General features: G+C 34.2%; 2 protein-coding genes and 1 long non-coding RNA gene across 7 annotated transcripts in view; all 3 read left to right on the plus strand.

The window, feature by feature from the left end:
- LOC119086004 (cAMP-dependent protein kinase catalytic subunit 3) overlaps positions 1–19,375 on the plus strand; it is a 44,359-nt gene that overhangs the window by 3,203 nt on the left and 21,781 nt on the right. For 3 of the 4 annotated variants that reach the window (XR_005089377.1, XM_037196579.1, XM_037196580.1), the window contains exon 2: positions 2,586–3,083. Coding sequence is in view for 3 of the 4 variants with exons in the window: in XM_037196579.1 (XP_037052474.1) it covers positions 2,855–3,083 (229 nt within the window). In the remaining variant the exon portion in view is untranslated. Of the gene's footprint in view, positions 1–2,582; positions 3,084–19,375 lie in introns of all 4 variants that reach the window. The other variant, XM_037196578.1, reaches the window with a different exon arrangement.
- LOC119086008 lies at positions 7,374–18,316 on the plus strand. 2 transcript variants are annotated; one of them, XR_005089379.1, is made up of 3 exons: positions 7,374–7,384; positions 17,931–17,933; positions 17,973–18,316. It is a non-coding gene; the product is annotated as an uncharacterized LOC119086008 (long non-coding RNA). The 2 variants fall into 2 exon arrangements; XR_005089378.1 differs by lacking the exons at positions 7,374–7,384; positions 17,931–17,933 and adding exons at positions 17,603–17,612; positions 17,703–17,709.
- Positions 9,523–11,694, plus strand: LOC119086005. The gene is made up of 2 exons (XM_037196581.1): positions 9,523–10,598; positions 10,989–11,694. The coding sequence occupies exons 1-2, from the start codon at positions 10,296–10,298 to the stop codon at positions 11,565–11,567; spliced, it is 882 nt and encodes a 293-aa protein (XP_037052476.1). The 5' UTR covers positions 9,523–10,295; the 3' UTR covers positions 11,568–11,694.

Raw genomic sequence — 19,375 nt, forward strand, 5'->3', positions numbered from 1 at the left:
CTTTGCCATATATATGCAATCGCATGACACAGGGTGTGGGTTTCTGTGTATAAACATTAAATACCCAATGGGATTAATAAACCCCCGAGGAATCATCATTATCGTAACCACAACAACAACGATCTATAATAAGCAAAAACCAACCCAACTTATTGCTGTCTATTAACATGATATTTTCTCGAGGCATTTTATATATTATATAGATCGGAAAATGGATATTTTCATGTGTACTGCTGTGTGTATACCTTATATTGTTAACTTACATCAATATTTAAGAGCTTCTTCCGTTCCGTGTGTTATGATGATTATGCTGGAAGCACACACAGAATATTATTCGTATACGAAATCACAATGAAGAATATGCTCAGCTCACTGATAATTTTCTCCGCAAGATACAAATAAACGAAACATAACGTATACGGATTATTATACAAATTGTTATTCAAAATGCGTAACTGAACAGCATTGAAGCACTGTGTGGCTTGTTTTTATTCCATTGATGTGATTCAGATTAGGGATCGTTCACATAGCACATATGAAAAATATTAGCCACTGCAGCTAGATGTCAGAATCCCTTTTTATGAAATTGATTTGCTAAATTTTTTAACGTTTTTCAAAATTTTCCATTATTTCCCAGAATTTGATAGAAGTTGACTTTAGCAAATCTTTAAAATTTCTTAGAAATTTTAGTACTGTCACAAACATTCAACTGACCAATTTATAGAGAAATGAGAGAAGTAAGAGAAATAAGAAATTTAAGTAAAATCAATTTATTAAAAATAAGCCCTGTCTGTAGCAATAGTGCCAGTGCCACACGAAAACGTTCATTCAAAATTTAAGGGATCGTTCATAAATTACGTAACGTTGTTTCAGTGCTTTCATCAAAAATAAATCTTAAATAACTCAATAACCGCAGCCTGCGAAGTCAAAATAGATTCTACCCCACTAAATGGGTGAATAGAGCGTAGTTTTAACTTCACAACGCGTGTATTTCTCGAGTTATTTAAGATTTAATTTTGATGACAGCACTGAAACAGCGTTATAAATGATCCCTACGCTGAAAAAAACTTACGAATTTTGAAAAATAATTTATTTTTTTAAATAAAATATCAAATTATTGACCTTTGAACTACATCTCCATTGAATTGTTGCCATATCACGTGTATATGGTCACTCATTTCGACAGCCGTAATATGTGAATCGCCCCAAATCTGCGTAGTACTTTATAATAAAAAAGTGTTTTAATGAAAAGTCCTACGAAAATATTTTTTTTTCCTAGAGGGTATCTCCTCTTCCTGAAATATCTTCCGTCAAATTATCATATAACCCACGCAATATTAAACATTTTTCTCAATACGAACAGATCCATACGTACAAAAGAAGTTCAAACTTGCCGGGAAGTTCGTAATTTCATGTAATTAAGAACATCAACAAATATGGCAATTCAAATTCCGTTACGTACAGAATTATACAGAAAAAAAAAGATTTTTTTTTTCATATTTTGGGTAATCAAGCCCAAACAAAAAACAAAGTCTTATCGATTTTATGTAACCTGAACTGTTCAAAGAAGAAAAAAAAAGTTTTCAAAATAAGTGAGTGGCAAGGTCACTACAGATTATTATCTCTCTGTTAAATAAAGTAATGCATGCACTCCATAAACAAACATAATTGCCTATTCCACTTCTGCCGTATTAAAAATGGTAAAAGAATGTTGTATGTAGAGAAAGAATGGTTCATGTAACATTTATTGCTGTATTTGCTATTGCTATAACAATAATGATCTATCGGTCCATTGATTTAAAATATGAATTATTTTACGAGCATTGGAATAGCAGATTTATTATTGTTTATGCAATCTTAACGAAAACTACAATTATTTTAGGACTCAAACTATAAATTTAATATTTTATTCTTAACTTTCCTATAATTATTGGTACCATTCGCTCAAACGTTTATTGAAAGTGAATTTCCATATGTTGAACGTACTGCACAACTGAATTGTTGTTTGAGCTGAAAAAAATAATTGTTCTGAAGTCAGTAAAAAATGGTTCTAGTTTTCCACTCGAAAACCTGTTGTACCCTTTCGCAATCGATTAATATTGCAAAGTGGATGACATTTCCGACTCACTTACTTTTGAATCGTGTTTTGTCTACTAATACCTGTCGAGCACTTATACAGAAATAAATTAAAAATTAATTTGTTAATTATAAATGTAACAGACCGAAAAGCATGCAGGCTCTCTGAGAGGTATGATTTACCTATAGAGAAACCAAACTATGTTACACTGAATGCATTGGGTCATTACAGAGTCGCGTGCATGTTAAATGTTTACAGGTGGGACATAGTTAATATTGCGTAACGTTTTCTTAATGATTGTTTATGGAAATGCAAAATAAACACGTTGATTGAAGTGAACTTTTAATTCATTTAAAACCAAACTATTCAGTTTTGGTTTCGATAATGTTGCTGAAAGCTCTAAAAATATATAGTGAGGTGAATGACCTCTTACAACCAGTGAACAACAAAATATACATTTTTTGTCGCAAATTTTTATTTTTATTTAAATAAATTTTCCTCACAGCAGAGTCACCAGTATTATTAACTTTTCAATGATCACGCATATGATCTATTTTTGAACAAATCAAAAAAACAACAAAATCAACTAGGCATAGACTGCTGAACTGACTTATTATTTTTTCTTCCAACTTGTGTAAACAATCAATCAAACTGGCATCGATTTTAGTAAAATCTCGATCGCAAAGCTTGACCGATTCGAGTAGTAGCTTTGCATCGGACAGTCGTAGTGAAAGTACGAAGCGCAGTACAACATCGTCGTCAACTGAATCGTCCGAAATGCCTGTGCCACAAATAAAAGTGCCAATTAAGAAAATGAATGACACAACGTCATCAGCCAGTACGGGCTCGAATAGTGAATCATCCGATCCGTTAGAGTCAGATTTCAGTGAAGGTGAAGATCGGAAAGACTCTGATGTTGATGACGATGATGTGGATGATGATGAGGATGACGAAGAAAATACCAAGGAGTACGAAATTGATGACTTCCAGATCATTAAAACAATTGGTGAGTAGCCATTTTGAGTTTGCAATCATTGTTGATGTTGATTTATATTTTCACTGATGTATGTATCATCAGGACAGTCATTGGATCTATTAATTGATTTGATTGAGGTATTTTCAACAGATTAAAATGAAATCTGCCACTTCATTTGCTCTGTCATGCTATTTACTATATAAAAGACTACGTTAGCTAGGACTCATTATATTTGCTGTCTTTGTCGATAACTGATGATATAGTCGTCCGTAAAAGTTTAAAAAATGAGAATACTTACGATACTCACACTCGATCTAGTTAAAATTGCGATGTTATGCAAATTTATTGGACTGAATAAATTGTCCTCAGGCGTTCAACGTGGAATAGAAAAAAAACAATAAAATTGTTCCAAACTAAACTTTCCAGTCGATTTATTGCATCGAAACGTAACGCTAAGTTTAGAACGAAATTTGCATTTTTATCTCCTACGTTTGCTTGTTTGTTTCTATGTACAGTAACATCCATTAAATTTCCTTTGTTCAAAAAAATAATCCTCAAACGATAAGAAGCTACTGCTGCATGTGGTTTAAAGATGAGCTCGAGACGGGAAAAAATATGATTGAATCAACTCAAGCATTTTTCAAACATGCCTACAAAAAACAATTCAATCAAGTGGTTCGTTTTAACGTTTTATTTGATTTCCTACACAAATCATTGTGCGAAGTGTATGGAAAAACGTCTAAACAATTTATCTCGTTCGAAAGGTGGTACTAAAGGTACTTGAACCATGTTGATTGCTTATAATGCAACGTTGTTACATTATTGATCGTTATTGTTGAACTGGCTACAGCCTCAACATGATGTGCAAAAATGCCAACATAAAAGACAGTGACGTTTCCACACACAATTTCTTAAGTATTTTTGCTTGTTGTTGTTATTTTTATCGATTTTCAAATACAAATCTGCGGTTTTTCTTCTCCTATTATTATTTATGTGTACCATTGTAACGTGCTGTGTATACAAAAAAAAATTGTTGAGAAAACAACAAAACAACAAACATGTTAACGGTGGAAAAGAAAACAAACACCAAACCGACTTTTTTATAGTCACACATCACTCTCCGCAATTGTAGACTGATGTTCATGTCTTGTGAGCGTTTAGCTCTTACCTAGTACGGAAAAATAATAACGAATTTGTTTATCGATTAAATATGGTTTTTAACCAGTCTTGGCTCTTATGACCAATTACTACAAAACAAATTAAACTTCTGAGCAAAAAGTTCGCAATTTTTCGGTCAACATTTCGTCTAGAAATCATGTTCGTTTTTTCTTTAGACTAAAAATTCAATGAAAGTATAACAGATCCAACAACTGACGCTTGGGATATATTGTCTCTAATCTAAATTCAATGAACTACACACCTAAAACCAGTCACTTTTCAATAAATTTCCGACTTTTGTGAGGAAAGTCACAGGTTACGAATGGTAACAACAAAATTAACTCAAGCAATTGCTGTGAAATATTTACCGCCATTGACGGTTATTGATTATCATTGGAACTATGTTAAAAACTATGCTCAACTGTTTCATCTGAACCCAACATGCGGTCGAACATTTACATTATGTTTATCACAAAAGACGATTATTCTGCGACTTTTATCTTAATAACTAGCACTGTTTCCCGGCCTTCGGCCGGGTCGTACTGTACCCAGGGAAAAGTTTCGTTATTATATTTTCGACCCTACGAGTCGTTTTACATATATCGTCTCATTTTCACTTATCTTAGTTGGGTAGTCAGATAGATCTTATCAAAGACATTACAATAAAAACCTTACAAGACATTTATTTCAAATTATCGTTTTTTTCTGCAAATTTATTGTTTCGATTAGCCGCAAAATTATCAAACATGCGTTTCGTTGACTCATAGCGAGGCAACCATTGGACGTTCCGTTCACTACAGCGCCTTAGCTAGAGTCGAATATCAAAGCGGGCTGAGCCACGTCTTCAACGTGGCGATTAATCTTAAATTTTCATCGAATAAACTTTTTACCAAAAATGCTCTGAAAATGAAAATTTTCTTTGAAAATACGTCTCCAAAAGTTAATCGAAAAGTCAAGGTTAATTACGAAAAACAACCTTAGAAATCCGAATTAATCCGAGCGTCTGCTAAATTGTATAGAGCTGAAACGATATTTTTGTTTTTTACCGTCATGCCATATGATCAAGTCGGTGAATATATTTTAAAAACATAGCTAACGCCTTCCCGTGGCAAACGCCTATTCAGGGCCACGGAGACCCGTACTCAGAAGTTTGGAGTGCAATAACTTTGAACAACCATAAATGTATTTTGTAACCACACTGCATCACAAAAACCTTCGTTATAATTTCTTCTAACGTTATCTTCTGTTGAAATTGCTTGCAGCAATTTCGAAAGCCCCGTCCGAAGTAAAATTTATTAATCCAGCATTTCCCTCAACGGCTTTTTTCAAATTTTTCACATTTAACTAAAATTCAAGATGGCGGCTTGCGGCCATTTCGTTCGACAACTAAAGGCACTTCTACCACTTTTAATTATCGTTACCTTTCAAACAAAAAAAAGTTCACGAAAGTCGGATAAAATTTACTTAAGATATAAGCAAAAACATTAAAATTCAAGACGGCGGCCAACGGCCATTTGGTTGGGGTATTATAAACATCACAACCACTTTACGATTGTCTTTACCTTTCAAACAAAAAAAATTCATCAAATTAGCATGAAATTTACTCGAGATATAGGCAAAAGCACCAAAATCCAAGATGGCGGCGGCGGCCATTTTGTTAGGACTCTAGAAACAGTAGCATCGTGTCACAATCATCAATACCTTTCAAACAAAAAAAATTCATGTAATTAGCATAAAATTTACTCGAGATATCAGCAAAATTCACTACGTTCACTGTACGGCCGAGTAGCATCGATTAGGCTCACTCCAAGAGACGTAGCTCCCGATCCAATGAACCGAATTTCATGAACTTTTTTTTCCTTGAAAGGTATATGGTCAATACCTATGAAATGGCGCTAAAATAACCGAAATCCGATCGTCCTTTCCTGTTATATTGGCAAGAAACAGTTGGAGCCCTCCGCCAGTTTCACATCAACGGCTCTAGCTCACGAGTAGGACTTCCGATTTTCATGAATTTTTTTTAATCGACAGGTATTGCAAATACCTTTCATTTGACGCATCACATGCGTCTAGCGTTTAAACTGCCGGAGATATATTTGAAAAACCCTAAATCACTTATAGGGCCCTAACTTTGGAAGGGCCACCCTAGATTGCTCATCTTCGACCTTGAATCAGCATTACCAAACGGGAAAAAAAAAAGAATTTTGGAAAAAAGTTGCGTTTTACTCAAGTTATCGTGCAGACGGACGGACAGACAGACAGACAGACAGATTTTTTTTTTCGCTGATTCGGCATCTCTGAGTAACCCCAAAAGGTTTGCCCTTACTCAGGGATTCCGATTCGGCTTGTTACAAACCCAGTAGTAAACGCATGAGACCCCAGTACTTCGTACGGGTCTAAACAATCTTTGAGGTGCTAGTGTGAGGTCCGAGGCCGACTTTTAAAAGACAAAATTAATGATGCTCCGATATTGTTTTTTGAAATGACTTCGGACGGTGTTTTTTAAAATCTGTTTTGAGAAACGGTCCCGCAGCTTCGTTGACTTCGTCAAATACTTCTTATTTGGAAAATTGGCTCCCAAAAACTGGCTGGTTGACTTGGTAGAGGTTGATTTTAAAATCGACATCGACCGGTCGATCATTTACAAGTCGTAGAGCTGACCAGTTGATCCGTTAGAGGTCGATTTTGAAAAACGGCTTCGTACTACTGACTGGCTGATCTGTCAGGGACGAATTTTGAAAAACGGTCCCGAAGAGCTGACCGGTTGAACTCTCGGAGGTCGATTTTGAAAAATGACCTCGGACGGCTGACCGACTGACTCATTGGAGGTCCATTTTGAAAAACGCCGTCGGACGGCTGATCAGCTGACGCGTTGGAGGTCAATGTTGAAAAACACCGTCGGACGGCTGACCAGCTGACCCCTAGGAGGGCCGGGTGCTCCGAGGTGCCCCGATGTGCCCCGAGGTGCGCTGTGGTGCTCCGAGGTGCGCCGAGGGGCGTCGTGGTGCCCCTACGTTCAGATTTATATGTATAGATTAGATTTGAACGCACCTGTTTCAAGCAATTTAAATTACCTTTATGTGACTCTCACCGAAGACCAACGAAAAAACAACAACTCATTAACATAACTTATGGATACAAGTTGAATCTCATTTTCTATTCGACGATAATAAGTACGTAATCTCGGTACATTCCTGTTTGTGTATTCAATTTCATTGCTGTGAAACACGATGAATAATGAAAGTAAACGCAATAAAGCGAGTCATTAGCTTTTTGATTGTGTCCACCACTGCAGCTAGCGGCTATTATATCAGCATTCGTATTGGCTTTATTTTTTGTTCCTTCGATTTATCTTCTTTATGTTAATTGGCCAAGATTACATGTATTACAATTCATATTCCTTAATTTTAGTTATTGTATGTGAAACGTGATAGATCGTTCCACCTGCGTATGTTCATCACAGTAGTTTTTCTATTAATCCAAAATTGCTGTGACTTTTAGAAACGAGAAGCATATCAGATCAAAATCAATGAATCTATTACTTCATTTGTGTAAATGATCTTTTAGTGTTCTATTCGAAATCTTTTACTTCATAAGTTTAAACATACGCTATGTTATTTATAACAACACATCATAGTTCTTTTGGTCGTATCATATATGAAAGAGTGACAACAAAGTTGAATATTCGTGGGACAAAAAACCTGCGTTGGTAGTATGTCAAAATTGTATGAACGTCTCATGCAATTTTACACTTACTAGCTCAAAACCAATATGATCAACACATAAAATTCCAGTCCAGGTGTTTGTTCTACATGTCGTCGTTGTCGATAACTGTTATGGATTATGGTCAGGAACTCGTTGTACCGTCGAAACGCGTTTTCGGTCAATGATCGTTTCCGGTGCGAAAGTGTCAATATTCGTAGTTGACATAAAATAGTAATTTATACAACCGAGTGATAAATGCTTTTTTAGGCACAAGATGTGTAGATTGTCACTCGAGGCCGTGGGCCTTTGTCATTGTTGGGACATTTGTAAGGCAGGGGTTAGAATGTTCAAACGATGAACATGAAGTGTTTTTACTCGCAAAGTCCAGCATAAATTTTATCGCAAATCTAATCAGGTAATGGATCATTTACGTGCTGCGAGTGAAAAACCTTTCCTCCATAAAAATTGGGAAGTTGATTGTACTTTACAACAAAATGAAATCAGCGAAAATGTGTACGACTTAATATTCAACATTTTCAAATTAAAGCCGGACTTTTTACCGGTATAGCTGTTATTAATATCTGGAAAATAAAACTTGACCTAAGCTAGACCAAAACAAAATACTTTATGGCGTTCGAAGCCACGGTATTTTCCTACACATACGATACGATTTGTTGTATTAGAGCTCATCGCTTGTTTTCACCACACAAAAACATCACATTTTAAAAGAATCACGTAAGAAACAACCTTACAAATTCATTGCATATTTTTAACTCGTTAATATCTTGACATTGAACTAAATAATGCATTTAGTGAATCTATTTACTACGAAATTTCTTACAATCACATTTTTTTCTTCTTTTTTTTTAAATGATCTGAATATTCAACTGTTTTATACTTGTCGATGTCGATGAAATTCATATTTTTATTCATAAAAAAGTATTTTTCCACGTATTTTGCATGAATAGGTTAATGGGTGATCCCATTTACCTCTGGAAAATATTTTAAATTTCGCGCCGAAGCCAGAGCGAAAAATAATTGTCGTATGTGTTCACTTTCGCAAAATATTTTTGTCTGTGGCACACGAGCTAGATCTGTCATTTAAAATGGCTGTCTTTGATCTAACAATATTTGAATTCGATACTTGCAAGTTTTAATTTTTTTTTTGAAAAATTTTCGTAGAAAAATGGTAAGTATCTACCTGTTGCTTCCTATTTAATGCAAAATGCGTTGAATAATTGGAAATGCACTATCGACAATTTTCGTTCTCATTCGAAACGAGCTGTTTTGTTTTATGTTCGCTCCTAGAATTTATTCTTCATTTTTAGCCTGGAACTTGTGCAGAGAGAACCCAACAATACATCGAGAGATTAAAAATAAGTGGTAAATACGAAGATTTAAAGAAGAAAAAGGCCGAATCCGAAAAGTTGAGAAGACAACGCTTAAAAGAATCGTTGAATAAATTGTCTGAGTGTAAAAGAAAGAAATTTGTCGACAATGTTCGAGCAAAATGCCGCGAAAGGGTAAAAAAATTTCGCGAAAAATCAAAACAATCGAATGCGCAGCTCACAACATTACAATCAAATCGAAACAATGGACCGGCGAGTCTTCTTGCACCGCAACGAAATTTTCTCCAAAGTTCATACAAGACTGAAGCTGCTCTCGCAAAAGCAACTACAAAATTTCGGAAGTCGTTACCCAAATCTCCGAGTAAGAAAGACGCAATCATCGAGAAATTTGTCAATTCTCTGCGTAATCATGAGAACGTTGTCCAGAACAAAGCAAAATTGAACAAAGGTGGGAGGAAGGGAATTGCTGAGGAGCTATGTACTGAAATATTGCACTTTTACGAACGAGACGATGTCAGTCGTATATCAGCTAACACGAAGGACGCACGGTTCTATAAAAATCCAGAGACTGGTCGGAAAGAGTTGAAACAAAAGCGATATTTGGTGCTGACGCTCAAACAAGCCCATAACAAATTTTTAATCGAAAACGCTGGTAAGTGAATTTATATCTCTCTGAACGTTTAATGCAAAAAATACGTTCCCACATAAAACACTGAATCTTCATATCACTTTTCTTGGACCTGCAGAACAATACCCAGACAAAGTACCAGTGAAGTTAGCGAAATTCGGAGCATTGCGTCCTGCACATGTGAAATTGGTGCATGCAACTCCGCAAGCTGTCTGTTTGTGTATTTACCACGAAAACTTTGAACAGTGCTGCTCTGTACTCAACAAACACCTGCCGCTGTTTCCAGCTTACGGACCGGAATTGAAACGACTGCTGACATGCGACGATCAGAAAAGAGATTGCTGGTTCAAATCCTGTGATATATGCAACGCAAAAACGGTTGAAAAGAAGATACAGGCGCTGATGAAAGGAAAGGAGAAGAAAAAAATTTCGTGGTGGCAATGGGAAAAAGACGAAACGACCAACAGAACAGAAAAGAAGCAAATAACTGGAACTGTAAAGAAATTGATCGATTACTTCGTCAGTGTTTACAAATCCTTCCTGATACATTCATTCATAAATCGGCAACAACGTGAGAATTTCGCTGAGGATTTGAAGTACGTGAACTTACACGACGATGAGTGCTTGGTTCAATGTGACTTTGCAGAGAATTGGACAAACGAAAGCCAGGACGAAGTTTCCAATGCGCACTGGAACCAAAAACAGGTGAGAACAGAAAACTTAAAAAACTAAATGACCTTGACGTACAATTGAGTGCTAGATTTCATTTCATCACAAAATTGAAGTTGAATTCTATTACAGCAAAAGTCGTAACATTTGATTCTCTATAAGAGTGAACAATTGCTTCTGAATGCTATTTACATTTGTTCAGTCGAACGATACATTGTACATAAATTTCTTTCTTTTACGCTCAGTGAATTTTTATTCTCGATTTATCATTGTGTTCTCTCTACACAAGTTCCAGTTATCATTGATTTTTTTTTACTTTTATTTGAACAATCTATAAAGTCGGCTTTTGACACTCTTTCTTTTCCCTCTCTCCGACCATTCGTTTTAACATATACATTCATGCCTCCAAATAAAACTACTTTTCAGATAAGCCTGTTTACCATATCGTTGCGGTATGGGTGCAAACAATATTCGAAAGTCGCCGTGTCAGACAACCTGGACCACAGTAAGGACACCATTTTTGCGTATTTGTACAAAACAATGTCGATGGTCCCCAAGTACATTAATCGCATACGGTTGTGGACTGATGGCCCGAGTAATCAGTTTAAGAACAAGTATATGGCGGCCACTATCAAAGCATTCGAAACAAAATTTCATAAAAAAATCATTTGGAATTACCACGCAACTGCTCATGGTAAATCGTGTGTGGATGGCATTGGTGCTGTGGTGAAAAATAAGATAAAGCGGCTGGTCAATTCTCGAAAGTCTGTGGTGAATTGTTCTAGAGATTTTATTGATTCTTTTAACCAAGAGCCATCGAATATTGAGCTTATTGAAATGTCTTTCGCCGATATCAACAAAATCAACAAGACGATGAAACTCGATACAGTCACCGAAACAGCTAAAACCATCAAGGACATTTCGAAATTTCATCAACTGCAGTGTGTTGATAACAAAATTAAAGGGTTTGTGTTGTCCAAAGATGGATACGCATCGTTACAATAATAAATTGTGATCAAAATTACGTGATAAAATCCACCAAATTTCAAAATTTTATGAAGTGAACGTACTTTGAAATTAATTTCATTTTGAACTTATTCGCATATTGACTGTCACTCTTAAAATGGAACCAGTGCCAAAAATTGATAAAATTGATTTGTAATGACAAATTTCTGAATTGTAAATTTCTTGTAAATAAAAATTAAAATTTGTGCATGCACAGAATGACCTCAGAGTATTACTTCACCGACAAAATAGTTTTCACAGGAAAATGTTTCAAGAAAATACTGCTAAGCACCACCTACAACAATTTTTCCTAGTCATAGTAACGTGGCTCACATCGGTTTTTGCTTGATTTTAATTTTGCTAGTGATTTTATGCAGTTTTACATAGAAGCAAATAGTTTTCTAAAGCTCATTTAATTCGAAAAATATTTGCTTGACATTCCTCACTGTCAAAATTTCTAAAGAATCTAAATAAGTTTTTAAGCGAATGTAACGTGGCTCACAATGGGATCACCCTAATACGTATCGCATCATTTCGATCACTTTGATATATATACTTTTTTAGTGCATACATTTCCTGCATTGTTATAATATATCATCGTTTAATATGCAATGAAACAATAATTTTCCATTGAAATGTGGGGCAAGATTGTTTTATTAGGTTTAAAATGGATGTTACATTTCCATAGATTTTTTTAAATTTTAATTAGATTCCGATTGCATTGTGAATATGTTGTAATGTGACAATAAATAAAACGAAATATTTCGTTTCATTAAATGGAAATTCATCACAAAGTCTCATCGTATATGAATATAAAATAACAAAAAAATATTCTTTTGTGGTTTCTTTTATGCAATCATCATTTGTGGGAACATTTAATGGGAAATTATTGTCATTTTTGTATTCAATATAATCAAAATATTGACGCAACAGAAATTTTTCAATGACTATCAAAGATATGGTTTGGGTGTAAACACACTCACTCTCAGCGTTTTAAATAACATCACTGAATCTGTTGAGTTCCGTGTTAAATTATTAAGTAATAACTCTCTCGCAAAGAAACATCCGCTGATAAGTCCACAACATTTTATCAAAAATATATAAAGCAAGGTCTTTCGAAACAGAAAGAAAATTGTGATGTAGGTTGTAGGTATGATGAATCCATCGTCTGTAAAGGTTTCATTTTTCAAAGATTTACTTCTCTTATGAAGTTGATTAATTTCAAAATTTGATTATGAAGTTTCGTTTGAAGTACTTGGATATGTATACTCTCCCGGTTCTTATTACAAACGAACTGACTCGTGAAATATCTACTTTTTCGTGTTGTTAGTATTCACTTGCTAATACTGAAACACTTGTCTACATTTTTTCGCAAAAAAAATATATAACACGCGTCGACATTTTATTATTGTTTTAATAACTTGCAAATAAACTGTGACACCACTCCATACAACCGGTAAATAACTCATTTGCCGGTAGTGTTAATTTTTTTATTTGCCGACGAATTACAGCAAAAATTGCCTTGCTTATTGTATTATCAACTTTGACTGTAAATTTGGAAGCAAACAAACAATACAGGTTTCAAAAATATACTTAAATGGGCTGTATGAGACACCAGTAGATTAGAGAGTTTGTTTGTGCAAATGGCGATAATACTTATCTTACGTCTTACTATTAATAACAAAAAGTTTTCCATTTGTTAGCGAGATTAACGTCTTCAAAATTTGTCCTGGTCTCATATGTTTTCAGCGCTCATCGAACCATTGACGTGTTACAATTTAATTGAATAAAATATAAATAAGTTTTATTTATAAGTAAACTGCCAACATTTTCTTGTTGCACTTGTTGCGACTTGCAAATATGTTAATCGGCTCATTAAGCCTATATGAGAAACGAATACACAATTTTACTGGCATCTCTCATCTAATTTCATTTGCAATTCATTCATTTGATTTTTTGTGTTTTTTTTATTTATTTCATTGAGTAGAAACATACACAACCAATTATCATAATGCCATATATTCCAATTTTATGATTCAGGTTCAAGGTTAACCATTTCTGAACCAAGTTGTATTTTATTTGCAATGTTTAATTGCATGTATATTCATATGTCTCATATATCAAAAAAGGAATAATCTTTTTACGTGTGAAAGAAGTAAATAATTGCAAGAAATCTCAAACGAATAAACTTTTGATGTTTGAGTATTTCGTGTGCTGCAGGCGGAAAAAACTCAGACGAAACAATAGAAAAAAGTTTATTTTTCAACCGATAAAATTCAGATCGGAAATTGAGTTAAAAAAAAAAAGCAAAACAGCAAATATTCGACCCAATGAAAATTCGATACGAAACACGGCACGTAATGGTGTACAGAAATATTTTTAGGTCGTTGTACGCAACTAAAAATATCAAAAAAATCAACAGGGTAATGGTGCTTCTTGTGTGAACTTTAGCAATCCGAAGCGAGACCTACAAAAGCTTTATCCATCATTTACACCGCTCATATGTCACAATTTTTACGTATAATTACGTGTGACTCCATAAGTTGAAAACTTTTTAAAACTGAAACCTTTAAAAAACTCGTCTGAGGTTACGAACGTTTTCAACTTTATGACACTCAATCCGTAACAGAGCTACATTCTCGTGCTGTGAGAATGATATAGAAGTTGCAGATCCCATTAGAACGTGTTTAGATGGTAATGAGAAAATGAGTAGCTGACACTCCTAAAATGGTTAGTTAATTTGTCACATTAACTCACCTTCACTTGCGTCTCAAGAAAAGTAACGACAAACAATTTCATGCCTATATCAGTCACGCACCAGAAATTATTAGGATTCTATGTGCTGGATGTGTTGCATTTCTAAAAGTTGTTGGAAAGAAATAAAAAAAAAACATAAAAAATGTGAAATTGCAACTAACGTCATTTCTCAGAATTTGAAATGATCATAAGCAATTACTCATAGGCCAGTACATAAATGTCATTTAAAGCTAAACGATTCAATAAAAAACGATGCGAGATTTTTTTTATCTCTTTTAAATGCAGCACTTTAGTTACATTTATATTTTCAATATGTGACCCACTTGATTTCTTAGACAGATTTTTCTGCCTCGGATCAAATATGCCGCACTTATCATTATAATTAGATGTGTGCTCGCTTTTGCTCGCATAGAAATTTTTAGAGAGAAAAAAAATTCTTTGACGCGTTTTCTTTATTCAATTATGTTCGAATATCTGATTTCAATGCCAACGAACTTTTCTTTGGCATTACAAGCCAGCATAAAAAGGTTAAGTGATGTTGTAATAATTAGAGATTTATGCTACTTACTGGTTGGTATGCATTTAATACCTCTCTCGGTATTATTTGTATAACGTTTTCCATTTAAAATTAAAAGAAAAAACCTAGAGAAATGCTGATAGACCAAACAGTTGCAGATTAAGATTGTTATTTGATTTGAAATTTTCGTTTCTTTATTTACTGTTAAGAGACAGTGCTTCGAGCAAATATTTTTGTAAAATCATTCACTTCTCATGTGTCTCGGACAATGAAGCTTGACCAAATAATCGCATTGGTGCTCAGAAATGGAAACTATTTTCAATGCGATTGGTGTATGTCTTAATTTTCTCATCAATCAAATATCGATTTTATACGAAAATTTAACATTTTTTTAAGTGGTTTATAAAGTGAAATTGTAGATACATACACTCAACACAGACAATTTCTTACATTTAATTTCTTTTCTTTTATTTTCGATAAACAAAAAAAAAATCCATTGCGATAATTTGCCGGTGTGTACGTACCGCTATATATTTAATGAGATTGCATGATCACATGAAAATATTATAAATGTGATAAGTGTTTTAAAATGAGGTACATAATGATATGAATCTAAAAATATTAAACACAATGTTATCTATCTTTTGGCTGACAAATTTGTGTAATTAGAGCTGATTTACGTGTTTATAGACAAACACGTCACTTAAATATATTTTTTTCGCTTCGTCATTGCGTGTATGCATAGCAGAACGACAAGACTTTTTTTTTGTTTTGGTGCGAAAGTCCCATCATTACTAGCTTTATATCGTGGTATTTTGTTAGTGGAAACGTACATTGGGATCTGTTTTTGAAGCAGGGCCTATTTCTGGAAAATTGATTTGCTAAATTTGATGAAAATTTCCAAAATTTGCAAAAATATTTTTAGTAAATTTTATAGTCAGGAGCATTGAAATTTCAGCATGACTTTCCTTCAGGTGTTTTTCAGCTGGCACACACATACAATCAAAACTGTTTAGAAATATTTATGCGGATGTAGTTGCGCGTGGCAGTGGTAAAACCGTATAAAGAAACAGTTTTGATTGTTAGTGTGGATCAGCTAAAAAATAGCTGAAGCAAATTCATGCTGAAATTTAACTGACTCTAACTGTTAATTTAACTGTTAATTTTATTAAATTTTATCAAAGTCTAATAAATTTTCCAAGAATATGCCCTGTTTTAAAGAGTGTAGCCAATTATTTTATGAACACTGGTCTCTCCTAGCGAGACGGTATAATGTGCTTTACATCACAAAATGTTTCGTAACGTTTGGAAAGACCCTTTATGACCCGTCACGTCTTCACTTTATTTCGCATTATTTTTAGAATCTCTAAATAATATTTAGCGTAGACGATGTCACCGTAACTTTTCCTTTAAACATGATGTTTGTACATGGATGACACGCATTGAACGAAATGCATCACGCTATAATGTCAATTCCTATGCATGATATTGAGTCACAGAACCATTGTATTATCTATTCCCAAACTCCACATATTAGTTGGTCGTAGACGTAAGATTGCATACTCTACCAAATTCCAATTAAGCACAAATGTGCCGGCTATCTTGAAAAGTAAATCCGGTAAAATGATGGATGTCGATCAAATTAATTTTATAATTTAGCAAACAGCAGGGTGTTCACATGAGATTACAACTCTAACAATCGAGATCAATTCGATTTGATTTCATCCAATAATTTTGTTAAAGTTAATATTGGACAGAACGTTATTCATTCCGAATGGAAAGCATTGATGATTTATTTCAGCTAGCAGAATGATAAGAATTTTGTTTTTATCACGGACTTTTCAGTTGGATTTTTGTTTGCCAGGAATTAATTCGCTGTTAACTAGAACTCGATTTTTTTTCAGTTAAATGATAAACTTAGGCGCCAATTAATCGTTAGTAACAACCACGAAGCGAACAAGGCTTATAGAAATATTAGCTTTAATCTCCAAATATTTTCACATTCATTCAAAGTTGTTTGAACGATAATTTTGAAGCAAATAAAATTTTGGTTTTAATCAGACTGTGGCATTCTTAATTAGAAAATTTAAAAACTGAAATCTGTTAAATCAAAAATTTTCATCATGAATATTGTTGAATGACTGGCAAATCATCTGAGAAATCAAATTAATTTATCACTAAGAGGTAGTGAGAGTACTTACTCCACCTTATTTTTTTTTTTGCTTTTGTTACCAAACTATTTAAGACTGACGCAGCGGTCAGTAGTAATTTTTAACCAATATACAGTCTTGTTTGCTTGTACGAAAAATGAAATGCAAACAAACGAAAATGGACAAAATCTTCACTGAACATTATTCACTATTCAGGTATGAATTGAATAGTTTTAGGTTTTTTCGACAGCAAATCTTTTAAATGTGCGAATAGCCGAAGAAAAGAAAGAAAGTAAATTCATCAAACGGAGATTGGCAATCGTGTTTGTATGTTTCGCGAAATAGATTACAATCCAGTTCTGGTTACGATGACATCAAAATTCAATACATCATTAAAATCTCTCACTTCGATGAATATAAATTTGCATTAATTATGCGATTCATACCCGCATTTACCTTCCGTTCATCTTTTTATTTTAATATTTTTTTTTACCTTTTGCATCGAAATTCGACAAAGATATTTAGCATAAATTTGAATATTTTTAGTCTGAATTCGGAAAAAAATTTAATAACTTTATTGGCGTTATATACCTTATGTAATAATTTAATAAATTTTCGATGGTTCCTAATGCAAATGAGTAAATTAGTGAAAACGAAAGCCTTGCAAGAAATCGTGTTTTATAGAAGCATCTAAGTTTTTAATGGATTAAGGAAATAGGTCTCGGTTTACGTTGATTTTGTTAATGTTATCATTGTGTATCAATTGTGGAAAAAAACGGTTGTAGGTAATGATGATCCTTAATGTCTTAATTATACAAGATATACCAGTATCTCTAAAAAGAAAGATCAACAGATAAGTTGTATTATTGTTTTAAGTACGTTGTGTAGTTTAATATTTCTAAAAATGTATTGTATACAGTCAATGTCGAACAAATTTAGTTAGTTTTCTTCAGCTGCTGGCTGATAAGAGTTTGTAAAAAGGGAGGGATTTTTTTGAAAGTGGACCAGGCTCCGTCGGAGCTACTTTTTGCGACGGTTTGTTCTTATGCCCAGATAGCCCTTGTTCCCAATAGTCCAAAACCGCAGTCGTTTAATTTTCATGTTTGCATCTTGGCTGGTGGTGAAGGTACAAAAGTCGAAAAAGGGTGTTTTTTATACGTGATTTACTGCCGCTGCAGACGATGGACACACATGTGTGGTGGCTCGTTGGATAGGTACTGTCCAGGAGACCCGGGGCAAAGACAGATATCAAATGTGTACTCAAGCACTATTCAAAAATAACAAAAAGTATGTATCAGTCAAAGGCCGGAAATTTTGATGAGCTTTATTAGGTGATATTTTCTACCTGGTGACTGTTGTTATACAGATCAGTGGTTGCCATGATAGAGGCTTAACCCAACTCTACAATTATACCTCAATTGCCATAGAAGTGAAAGGTTTCAGGATACTTTTTTCGGTATAAAGCAAATGTCTTCCTTCACTCGAAAGCAAAATATTGATTTTAGAAAAATACACGAATTATGCTGTTTTTGATGTCTGCATCCAATGATCTAACCATAAACATTCTCCAGGTGCGAAATATCTATGCTTGCCCCGGTTCGCCTGGCCAGTACCTATCCAACGAGCCGCCACACATGTGTGTCCATTGTCTGTAGCGGCAGTAAATCACGTATAAAAACACCCTTTTTTCGACTTTTGCACCTTCACCACCAGCCAAGACGCAAATATGAAAATTAAACGTCAGCGGTTTTGGACTATTGGGGCCAAGGGCTATCTGGGCATATGAACAAACCGCCTAGAAAAAATAGCTCCGACGGAGCCTGGTCCACTTTCAAAAAAATCCCTCATACTAAGCAAACGGTTTTCCAAACTCTGATAACATAGCAAAGATCGGGCCGATTAAAACAATTATTATTGTTCTGGAGTCCTTATATTATCTTTCGGTTGACGTTACACCGACACATGGTAATTGCAACGACATCTTGCTTGAAATAACGAAGCCACGGTAAAATAGAACAAGGGAAGAGTTTAGAATACAAAAAACACATGCCGTAATAACGCTCCAGTCCTTTTAACTTTGTACAACACATTATGTGAAGATAACTGGATCTTTTCATCAAGTATCGATAAAATGCAAGTTTGTGCAGAATAGAAGTGAATTTGTTTTTAGGAAAGAACAACTCCTCTGTCATAAACAATAGCATCAACAGTAATTACCTTAAATAGCAAAACGTTTGTTAAAAGTAATGAAGTAATAGATTTTGTATCAAACACTAATCGATACTTTGAATAAAAGAAGAGACTCAATGATTTTAACTTGGAGATTGTTTTGTTAAAATGGCTGTTGGTTTACGGTTAAGTTCGAGGTTAAGTTGATTGAAAAA

This window comes from Bradysia coprophila, chromosome IV (assembly GCF_014529535.1).
Source record: "Bradysia coprophila strain Holo2 chromosome IV, BU_Bcop_v1, whole genome shotgun sequence".
NCBI lineage: Eukaryota > Metazoa > Arthropoda > Insecta > Diptera > Sciaridae > Bradysia > Bradysia coprophila.